This window comes from Apis dorsata, unplaced genomic scaffold (genome assembly GCF_000469605.1).
Source record: "Apis dorsata unplaced genomic scaffold, Apis dorsata 1.3 scaffold_265, whole genome shotgun sequence".
Classification (NCBI taxonomy): domain Eukaryota; kingdom Metazoa; phylum Arthropoda; class Insecta; order Hymenoptera; family Apidae; genus Apis; species Apis dorsata.
Window position 1 is genome coordinate 1,018,826 of NW_006263543.1, and position 11,876 is coordinate 1,030,701.

Below are 11,876 nucleotides of genomic sequence, written 5' to 3' on the forward strand. Positions count from 1 at the left end.
TTAATAAAATAATAATAGAAATAAAATAAAATAAAAAGAGATGAATTTTTAATTTAAAAAATTTTTAATTTAAAACAGATAACAGTTTATTAAATTAAAAAATATTAAAAGTTTTGTGAAATATAGTAAAAGATGATACTACTATCTCAATAATATTAGATTTCTTTTTGTCTGTATTTTTATATGGGGATTTACTTTTAAAAAAATATCGAAATTGTTTATTTTAACATCCAGACTAAAATATTATAAAGTTAACATATGATATTACTATATAATTTTTTCTATTTTTTTATATTTTTTATATATTTTTTCATATTGTTTTATTTACATTGATTAACAAATAATTTTTTAAAAATAATAATAGAAAATTTATATTTTATTTTCAGAAATCTTGGAATCATGAAATTATTAATTACCTTCGTAATAGTCTTAACTTTTTCGTCATTAATTATATATGGAAACGTTATTCCAAATGATTACGATATATCTATGAATGCATCAGATATCTGTGCAAATAAAACTTTGATACTAAGATTTCCTTCTTTAATAACAATAGATAAATATTTTATTGCTTCTCCTGCTGTAAGATGTATTGATATAAAAGGCATTGTTATGATTAAAGAAGAAACCTTTGATAACATGCCAAATTTAAAATATCTTGATCTCCGAGAAAATAATATTTATCCAGCAAACTTTTTTTCTTTTAATCTTTCAAATGTGGAAATATTACGTTTCGGTTATCAAAAAAAAATTTCAAATTCGATAGAAGATAGAAAAATAATAATAAAAAATGTATATCCTGAACTTCGATATTTGGATTTAGAATATGCAAATATCTATACATTAAATAGTGAATTGTATAATCCATTCCCAAAATTGACACATTTATATATTTCAGGGAATATGATTCAGCAAAGTTCCCTGCATAATATTTTATCTAACACGTTAATGTATCTTAATTTAAGCAATAATGGAATTTCCGAATTCTTATTCGAAGGATTAAATAATCTATTGTCGTTAACCTTAGATAATAATAAAATCAGGAGAATGGGAAATGATATTAATTTGAATGGATTGTATATGTTGCAGAATTTATCATTGGAGAACAATCAAATCAGTTTTTTCCACAATAATACATTTCAATATGTGCCCAATCTTCGATATTTAAATCTTCGTAATACTTCTTCGATTTTTAATTTCGATATATTTCAATCTTTGAAATTTTTAGAGACTCTTATATTAGATAATAATTCATTCGAAAATGTTCCGATTTCAACACCTTTATATATAACTACGCTCTCGTTAAATTGTAATAAATTAAGATACCTAACGTATAGCTCTTTCATCAATATGCCGAATTTAAGAAAATTACACATAAGCAGGAATATGATTTCAAGTATCAATGTGGACACATTTGAAACTCAAAAGCTGTTGGAGGAGTTATATCTTGATGATAATTATTTAAGTTTTTTGCCAAGAAATTGGTGTGAATTTATGAAGGAGCTTCGATATTTAAATCTATCGGGGAATAAATTCACTTCTTTAGAAATGGTGATTTATAGTTCTACTTTGCCTATACAACAATTATATTTGGAACGCAATCCTATTCAATCTATTAATATGTCAAGTATATTGAAAATAGTACCAAAAACTATGACAATTTATTTAAAGATTGGTTCAGAAGCTAACAGATCATCATGCATATCTTCTATGTCAACCGAAACGAATACAAATTTATTATTAACTGAATATTAAACTTCTGAGTATTCAACTCCATCATGGCAGTCATCAATTAGATGGTAATCTCGATTTTTTAATTTTGTGAAGGTCACTAATTTATATCTAATTTACATTATATACATGAGATATATACTTAGATAAATATGCAAAAAAAGTATGTTAAAAAAGTCATATTAATTTAGCTTTTAAATATATATGTGCTTTGCATTTTGTATATATTTTTTGCTTAGATTAAAAAGACATGACTATTCTAGCGCAACGTGTATGTTTAATCAAATTAATGCTTTCATGGTATTCATTTGCAATCAAATGAGAGATAAATAAGTATTATAGATATTCTTAGAATATATAAATGGAATTGATTCATGGTAATGTAAATAAAGTATGTTTTGTTGCAACTTATCAATCTTCATGAAAAATTATGCATATAATTTAAGAGATAGGAACTACATTTTGAGTATAAATACCTGAGCAACTGTATAGAGTACATTTTTAATCCGTTTATAACTGGTTTTTAGTTACTAATAAGATATATTTGTTAGTAATTGATCTATTAGTTTAACATGGTATGTATCAAGCAATTATTTTTTAATTCTATTTCGACTTATCGTTTTCAAGATTTATGAAATTAATAATTAAAAAAATTAATAATTAAATATAAATAATAATATTAATTTATATTTTTATTTTTTTAATTATCAACACGTTTTGATATGTAATTCAAAATATATAACAATGTAATATATTCTGTTGTTATGTTCTGTTGTTATAACTATTTTCTATTTTTTCAGATTCAACATAAAACTGTTTTATTTATCTTGATATTGGCCATTGTAAAAAGTAAATGCAGCCCCAAAATATCTTGGGATCCAAATATTATAAAAGAAAATTTAGACAAAATAATACTTGATAAACAATCTTTTGTAACATGTTCTCAAGAGGAAATTGTAAATTTAAAAGGATTAAATTTAAATAGTATACCAACAGAATTAATTAAAAGTAAAACAATACAGGCAATTTCATTAGAAAATAATGAAATAAATATAGTTCCTAGCGATATATTTTATGAAATTCCAAATTTACAGTGTCTTGATCTAGCACGGAATAAAATTTTGCCTAATAATCTTGAAATGAAACATGATCATTTAAAAATATTAATTCTCGATTATCAAAAGAATTTAGAAAGTAATAGAAACGATGAAATCTTTTTACCAGTCAAAATAAAAGGGCGATTTCCAAATTTGAAAACGTTATCTTGGAAAAATTTCAAAAATGATATTTTAACTTCAATAATAGTATCATTTCCGAGAATAAATAATATTTATTTATCCGATTCTAATTTACGATATATAAATAATAATATAAGCACGATATTTCCGTATGCGAAAAATATCCATTTAGAAAATAATTTGATCAATCAATTTATTGGATATGATTTTAGAAATGTGGAAGAATTATATTTGGATAATAATCCTCTTTATAATCTCTCGTTCAATCCAAAATATACAAAAAATCTAAAAATTCTTTCATTATCAAATACTACAATAAATTTTCCTAAACTCAAAATTCCATCGTTAATAACATTAGATTTCTCTCAAAATAAATTTCATATTGTAGAGGAGAATATGTTTGAATATATATTGTCTTTAGAAAATTTGATTTTAAGTAAAAATGAATTTATAAAATTTCCAAATTTAATTTTTTTAAATAATCTTAAAAAATTATCATTGGCTTACAATATAATTACCAATGTAAAAGATATAAGTGTAACAAAATCTTTAAAAATGTTAAGTCTACGAGGAAATCAAATATATAACATCGATAAAAAAGCGTTTTTCGAGTTTAAAGAATTAGAATTTTTAGACTTATCAGAAAATAAATTACAATCATTACCGTTTGCTTGGGATAAAAATTTGTCAATGTTGAAATATCTCAACTTAGAGTCAAATTATTTTTTAAAAATAGAAGATATGATGTTGAATTCATTATTTACTTTACAGAAACTTTATATAAAAAATAATGATATCATGTCGACAGATTTAAATATATTAAAAATTATACCACAAAACTGTACCGTATATATTTTTTGAATATTATCACATACAATATAAATAAAATCTAAAGGATTAAATATATTTCAATTGTCACATTTGTATGTTGAATTTCTCGCTTATCATTATTGTTAAACTGTCATTATTCATTATTATTAATTGTTATTAGGTAAAAATAAAATGTTACAATTTCAATATACAATAATGTTTATAATATTCATTTTTCCTTTCTTATCGTGTAAAAAATTATGTTTCAATGTTATGTTTCAAAAAATTTTTTTTAAAGAAAATAATATTAAGAATTATATTATATCAAATATACGCGAACGATATCTTTTCATAAGTATAGAATTCGTTTCTAAGAATTAAAAATCTTATTTCGATAGATAAAGATTAAAAATTATTAGCAAATAATAACAAAATAATATTGAGAAATACAATAATTTTTTGAAAACATTCAAAATGATTTTAATCGAAAAATGTTTCATTTTTTATAAAGAATAAGTTCAAATTAACGTAACATTTGAAGGAAATCTTTTCGATTTATACTTCGAATATCTTCGAATGCGAATATTTTTCTTGATGAATGTATTATATGTCTATGCGCATTCATACACATATATTTTTTATAATTCATGGCGAAAAAACTGTTTTTTTTATTTATTTAAAAGTGTCGTCAGAAACATTCGGATTTAATTTTCGTACGTTTGAATTTTTCACTGTGTAATTTAGTTTTATCTTGAACAGAAACAGAAGTTATCATTATGCCACAGTGTTTCTAACTTTGTAACGTGAGCGAGGAAAGATAACTTTTGCAGAATGATATATATACCTCAGCAATTATTCGATATAGCGAAGTAGCGAACGAATAACCCTTATTCACCCTGTACATTTTCTTTTTCAATGAGAAAGAAAATATCTATATATTTGTGTATATAGAAGATCAAAATAAAAAATAAATACGTATCATAATACGAAAAGAAATTTTCTTGGATATGTATAAATTTAATACATGTTTTAAAATGAATCCGTTCGTTCAAATAAATGTATGCTTCTTTTTTATAATTTTGTAAACATCCCCATAGGTGTTTACAATGTTATTTAGAAACAAATATGTCTATTAGAAAGAAAAAAATTATATTGTGCGATTAATTGGAACTGCAGGGTAATTCTCGCTAGGTTACACTCCTGAGATCATTACAGTGTTAAATTTCGCAAGGATTATCACTGTATTATAAGAAGATAGATGAAGCAGTTTGCAACAGAAGGTGTTCGATACATGTTGAAGTAAAAAACTGTGTTTCACGACGGACGAAAAGATTCCTTACGATCCTTAAAGTAAGTTTAACTTTCTTACTTAACTAAAATACAGAAAAGAAGAAGAAGAAAAAAAAAGATCGATTTTATGTGATTTTATTCAATTTACATTTTCATTATATCCTTTATATCTTTTAAATTTATATTTACAGATGTTGTTCGTGCGATCATGGCTAGTGTTACTCGGCGTGATTCTTTTTCGTTTGAAATTAGTACATGGCGGACAATATCGGTTATATAGTGACAACAATTATCCGTATGGTGACAATAATCGACTCGCATTTTCTCATACCAATGCACCACCAATAATGTCGATTGCTCCGTGTAAAAAATGTGAACCCATAATACAATACGAGGAATGTAAATCAAATTCGATACTACATTTTGAGCGTATTGGTATAAAAACAGTTGGCGAGTTTTTCGTTAAGAGTAAAGAAATAAAGGAGTTGTATCTCGACGACAACGAGATCACGGAAATCTCTATTAAAGCATTCGATTCGTTGACCAAATTGAATATTCTAAGCCTGAATAACAACAACATTTCCATTAATAAAATGCTATGGTTCAATCAGCACGATAATTTGCGGGATTTGATTATAAATAACAACAAGTATAATGGAACTGACACTGTTATAAATAAAATATTCCATCCATTACCGAGATTGGAACGTTTGTCCTTAAAAAACAACAGAATTTCTAATTTGAATATCTCGTTAAAAAATTTCGCACCCTCTTTGAGATCGTTGGATCTATCGGGAAATAATATGGAATCGATCGATTTTATCATGAACTTACCGGAAACCGTCTCTTATCTGAATTTACATAATAACTCGTTCTCGAATATAAAAAAAAATTTATACAATATTGAAAATTTATTGTTAAGTAGCAATAAGATCAAGGAATTGTGCAGTATAAATTGCAAACAGCATTCCTCCTTGTCGTTAGAAGGGATGAGAAAATTGTTGAATCTGAACGTGTCCGATAACTGTATCAACACTGTTACGGAGAACGCGTTTAGATACACGACGAATCTTGTCTCGTTGGATCTATCCAGAAACGAGATAGAATCGCTTCCAGAGAACATTTTTATAGGCTTAGAATCCCTGTTAGAACTTCGAATGAGCCACAATCGATTTATTTCCGTTCCGAATATATGCGCGTTACATTCGGTGAGAAACGTGGATTTGAGCCATAATAGGATCGTGGAAATAACCAGCGACAGCTTCTGTTTCACGACGTTCATTCAATCGCTAGATTTGTCCAATAATCATATCTTGAATATCAACAATAATTTCGATAAACTGCAAACGTTGCAGAGGCTGGATCTTTCGAACAATTTTATCAATAAACTTCCGATAATGTTGATTCAAAGGACACAATTTCTTGAAATTCTTTTGCTGAAGAATAATAGTATAACGAATATCGACGAGCTATTTACCTTGCAATTGAGAACATTACGCGAACTACATCTTGAAGAAAATCCGTTTTTGTCTTTAAGATTTAACAATTCAATGATATACGTGAAAGAACATAAAGAATTGAAGAATTGTGATATAGAAATTGCTGAAATATTAAAAAAGCATGATACAAGTATCGAAGAAGATGATTCTTCGAGCAATGAAAGCAATGAAATTTACTAATCTCAATGGTAAGATTTTGCTTTAATTTATTTTTTAATTTATTTTTTTTTTTTTCATTATTTTATCTTATTTATATTAAAATATGCTTTTTCAGAATTTTTACATCTTTTTCGTTTTTCGATGAGAAACAATCCTTCTTACGATAAATTGAAAAGTCGACCAATATTTGGAAATGAATTATTTTTGGAAGAAAATGCAAACATTATATTTAGTGATATATAATAAAATATCTAGAAGAACGTTCATCGCTATTTTTAGATTTTCATGTATTGTAATTTTTTCAATATGCTTATATTCAACTTGCTTTTGTACAGCTTTGTTTTAATCTTTTCCTTTATTATTTTTTTTATTATTTTTGTCATTTTTATTAATACTAATTGATCACTAACACACGCGCATCGAAATAATACCAGTTTTGCTACTAACAATTCAAACTATCACTAATCTTAATTTTTTTTATTATGTGAAGAATAGAATGAAACAATAAAATAAAAAAAGTCATCAATATATCATCATTAATCATATATATATTTATTTTATCCATTTTGTATTTAAAATTTTTATAAAATTTTTTTATATATCATTAAAGATAAAAAAAATTCAATTCAAATTAAATGATATGTTAAATATTTTTTTTATGTATGATGCATATTATAAATTTATATTATAAATTTATATTATACATTTTTTTAAATTTAATCAATTTTTATTTTAAATATTAAGTTTTAAATTTCAATTTTTTTAATTTGGAAAATTTTTATATTAAATTAATTATAATAGTTTATTCTTATTATATTTTTAATGGACTTTGTATAGAATTTATAATAGAAATTTAAAATATATTTTATTAATTAAAATATATTTATATTATACTTTAATTTTCGCGCGGTTGAAATAAGAAATTGCGCCGTTTCAGCCAATCAGAAAGCCACTAATAAATTAATGCGCATGGCGTCAGTTAATATTAAAACACGTGGTGACAGTGCGTGTTATACCGGCAAAAGTGCATAATTATGTAGTTTTTATTGATATTGTGATATAATTGATAGTTATCAATAGCCTAATAATATAATTAGTGTTTATTTAATTATTTACTAAATAATATTTCAAAATTAAGTAGTTTATTATCCTTTTTTATCATTTTACAATGCTTATTTGACAACATTTATATCATAAAATTTCTCATTTCTTGAATCTCTGAATCAAAATTTTATTTTAATCATTACATTTAATATTTTAACATTATTTTAATATTATATATTTATTTTGTTATTTTGATTTTTATTTATATAGATTATTATTCGATTATTAATTAAATTTCGAAAGTGTAATGAAATAAAATTCAATTACATGCATGAAAATCTAGTAAGATTTTCTTTCTTTTAACAATTTAAAATATTTTTACATATTTCTTTTTAAATTTGTCTATCCAAATATTCGACGTATGTAGTGTTTATATTTCGTTCACTGTTAGCAATATTTCTTAGAATAATTCTTAGAAAATTGAAGGTTTGTGTTTATGTACGCTCAATGTCGATCGATATTTATATTCCTTTCCATATACATATAATCGAAATTGTGCCGCGATGAGTCATTACGTCGTCGAAATTCGTGCCGATTAGACGTTTCAATTCGTAGCAGGTATATAATCTATCTATTACATAGTACTTATTTCAATAATTATTCTCTCATTTTTTGCATATTACTCTTTAATTTAATATGTATATTATTTGTCTTTATTAATTTTTTATTATTATTATTATAATCGATAATTTTTCTTTATTATCTTCTATATATTTTCTATGTATTTTCTATATATTTTCTTTATTTCTTTTTATTATCTTTATTAAACATATTTGATTCTTAGAATGACCGATAAATGATCATATCACGATCATTTAAAATAAAATTTGATTTAATACAATTAGTTGTTATTTTATATTCTTATTACATTTATTTTAAATTTGGTTTTCTTTTCTTTTTTTCTTTAATAGTTGATTGCTGAAATAATTCAAAGCGGGAAAAAAGAATATGGACGTCACACAGTAACTATTCGCTATGATCAATTAGATGATATCTTCTGACAAAGAATTGGTAATATTTGCTTTTGTATAAAAAATAAATACATTTTTATTTTCTTTTTATTAGATTATTCTTAATTTATATAATAATTTATACTATATATAATATGTAATTATATTATATATAATATATAATTATTACGTTAATAATTGTGAATTTTATAAAAAGACATTAACCAAATCAAATTTTTATTTCGGATATTTTTTTTTTATCTTTAAATAAACTAAATTTATTCCTTTATTATATAATTTTCAATTATAATAATTTCAAAAAAATATTTTTTTAAAGAAATGCTTGATAGAAAAAAAGAAAAAAAAAAGTTGAAAAAATATTTCTCTTTTTTTTCTATTAATTATCAATAATATATAATAATATATTTCTATTAATATATTAATTATCATCCTTTTCTATTAACGCAGCTTTATTTTCAGAAAATTTTTGTAACTGCGTATAATGCGATCGGTAGAATCAGTGTTTGTTTCGTAATATCATTTTCAATATTCTTTAGAGCATAATAATTTTAATTAAATTTAAATTATTATAATTTTTCGTGAAAGTAGAGTCAGTGTTTGTTCGCTAATTATAATTTAAATAATAATATAATATGGTCGTATTTTTATTATTATTATTATTATATTATTATTTTTTAAATATTCGTTTTCGGTCGAATAGAGTCAATTAAGGTAATAAGATATCAGACTTATCGACTGGACGAAAATGTATGAAAGTATTTTCATTTTAGATTTCTAGATGGCGACACAATTATGAATTCGCAATCGCTAGTAAGAAAGTATTTATTTAGATAAAAATATGCACATAATGCAAGACTAAAAAGTTGATTATGCAAAGGAATTCGGATCTAATTCGTTATTTTTAATATTTTCAACATTTATATAAATAACAGATATGAATATTAGTTACTAATTTAGATTAGATATATTTCTTTTATCTTTTTTCCGTTTTATTAATTATTTTTGCAGTTCTGCAATAAATACGCATTAATGTGTAATAATGTTGTAAGATAATTTTTCGATTTTTTATATTACATTTGTTATATAAATTTTTGCAATAAATATATATGTTTACATATGTAGGCGTATTAATATCGAAACAGACGAACTTAAGAGCGATATTCAATTATTAATTTAAAACTTTTGCCAGAATTTAGAGATTAATCTCTCTCGAATGCAAAGGATACAATTAAGAATATCCACGATTAATTACATTCATTGAAGTCGTTAAAATGGCCAGATTGTGATTTTTTTTTTTTTTTTTTCTATATAAAAAAGAATTAAAATGATCCTTGAGCGAAAACAGCTTGTTACTCTTGAATTGATCGAAGAGGATTCTTCTAACGAGCTTGTCATCAAATTACTATCGATCTTCAAGATCGTTCGAGTATTTGAAATGCTCCCTTAACGGATAACGAGATCACTTGGATCGGAGATAGCTCGACGATACTGCAAAGAGTCTGATTTTTGTAACGAGAAGTTGAAGTATTCGTTCGACGAACGTACAACTACTAGATATTTTGTTCAGATCCTTTTGAAACGAAATGATTTGATCGCCTTAAATCACATTTTTATCATTTCTTTGTATCAAAGTCTTTCGATACGATTTTCCAAATTTAATTCTAAAATTTAATTCTAAAATTTAATTCTATAATCTTAGGTAAATTCGAACAAATTGCGAGAAAAAATATTTCGTTTCATATATGGAAAAAAATCTCGATCGTTAAGAAATCATTGTGAAGAAATCAATTGAAGATTATATAAAGTGATGGCCAATAAGATCCAATTGTATTTATCACTCGCAATCCCATGGATTTTCTCTCACGTTCTCATCGAATGTCTTTTGTCAGCCGTGGCGAGATACATTAGGCTACCAAAACATGTCGAGGATTTGTTAGGTGAAGGATAACGTAGACAAACGAAAAGAACGTTTTCCACTTAGGAGCCATTCGTTTGATGGGTCATCAACAACGCGCGAATCTTTCTCTTCCCTCCCTCTTCAAAATGACAAAGAAAACGAAGAAAAGAAGAAATTTGTCCAGATCTGTCTTTAGTTATATATTCTTCTCCTCGTATTCTTCCTACAGCAGAAAGAGATTTCGCATTTTTATATTCTAAATATAACTCATTTAAATTACGAAACTTAAACTTCGATGATGATAAATAACAATTAACTATTATTAAAAATTATTAAATTATTATACATTATTTTATACATATTAATACTAGAATTACCGATGCGTATTAATTTAAAATTTAAATGATTACGATTGAAACGATATCGACGAACAGTTTCATCTTCTTCGCACTGTTAAAAAACGATTGAGATCAAGAGATTATAGAAAAATACCATTTATATTTTAAATTATTGAGAATAACGTAGCAACTCTTTGAATGAAAAAAAAAAAAAAATAAATAAATAAATAAAAACTTTTTTAATAAAAACGCGCTCGACCATGGTTAAAGAGGGACAGGATGAAGCGCGGAAAGGAAGGAAGAAAAGAAAACGGATGGGAATCGGCGTGGAAAAAGGAAGTGTTACGCGACGCGACCACCGCGTTCCATCCAGTTAGATCTGGCCTAGGTTGACCAAGCCATCCAGAGAGGCGATATGTCGGAGAGTGGGAGGTGTCCCTGCTGATCAGGGGTGTCAGTTGGGGTGGAGGAAGAGGGTGGATGGGAACGCATGCGCACCTTCCTCAACCGAGTAGTACGAGTGGCAGGGATGCTTGGCCCCTGCGAGCGAGACAGAGATACGATCGAGAACGAGACCGATTCTAAACCCTTGGAAAAGGATAGCCGTGGAATAAATGGAATAGCGAGAAGAGATAGGGGAAGGAAAAAAAACAAAACGAAAGGGGAGAGAGAGATAAAAGAGAAGGAATAAGGATCCAAAGGATCCGAGATACGATGGAGACGAATCGAATGCGTCGCTTCGCGAAAGTTGGAGAGAGAAGGGTCGAGTATAGGGGGTAAAAATGAAGAAGAGACGGACGAAGAGGGAGAGAGAGAGAGAGAGAGAGAGTTAGCGGCGC

General features: G+C 25.6%; 3 protein-coding genes across 3 annotated transcripts; all 3 read left to right on the forward strand.

The window, feature by feature from the left end:
• Positions 1–363: 363 nt before the first annotated feature.
• LOC102675321 (leucine-rich repeat-containing protein 70-like) lies at positions 364–1,810 on the forward strand. Its single transcript, XM_031510862.1, has one exon. The coding sequence runs from the start codon at positions 400–402 to the stop codon at positions 1,753–1,755; it is 1,356 nt and encodes a 451-aa protein (XP_031366722.1). The 5' UTR covers positions 364–399; the 3' UTR covers positions 1,756–1,810.
• A 211-nt stretch (positions 1,811–2,021) lies between these two features.
• On the forward strand, positions 2,022–3,960 carry LOC102675596 (leucine-rich repeat transmembrane neuronal protein 2-like). Its single transcript, XM_006616500.2, has 2 exons — positions 2,022–2,306; positions 2,532–3,960. Exons 1-2 carry the CDS (start codon positions 2,304–2,306, stop codon positions 3,828–3,830), a joined length of 1,302 nt encoding a protein of 433 aa, XP_006616563.1. The 5' UTR covers positions 2,022–2,303; the 3' UTR covers positions 3,831–3,960.
• Positions 3,961–4,953: 993 nt separating this feature from the next.
• Positions 4,954–7,263, forward strand: LOC102675729 (insulin-like growth factor-binding protein complex acid labile subunit). The gene is made up of 3 exons (XM_006616501.2): positions 4,954–5,128; positions 5,259–6,756; positions 6,843–7,263. Exon 2 carries the CDS (start codon positions 5,261–5,263, stop codon positions 6,746–6,748), a length of 1,488 nt encoding a protein of 495 aa, XP_006616564.1. The 5' UTR covers positions 4,954–5,128; positions 5,259–5,260; the 3' UTR covers positions 6,749–6,756; positions 6,843–7,263.
• Positions 7,264–11,876: the final 4,613 nt, after the last annotated feature.

Bases quoted from the DNA above. Each gene is read 5' to 3' on its own strand.
- LOC102675321 (XM_031510862.1), top strand. From the start codon at position 400: ATGAAATTATTAATTACCTTCGTAATAGTCTTAACTTTTTCGTCATTA.
- LOC102675729 (XM_006616501.2), top strand. From the start codon at position 5,261: ATGTTGTTCGTGCGATCATGGCTAGTGTTACTCGGCGTGATTCTTTTT.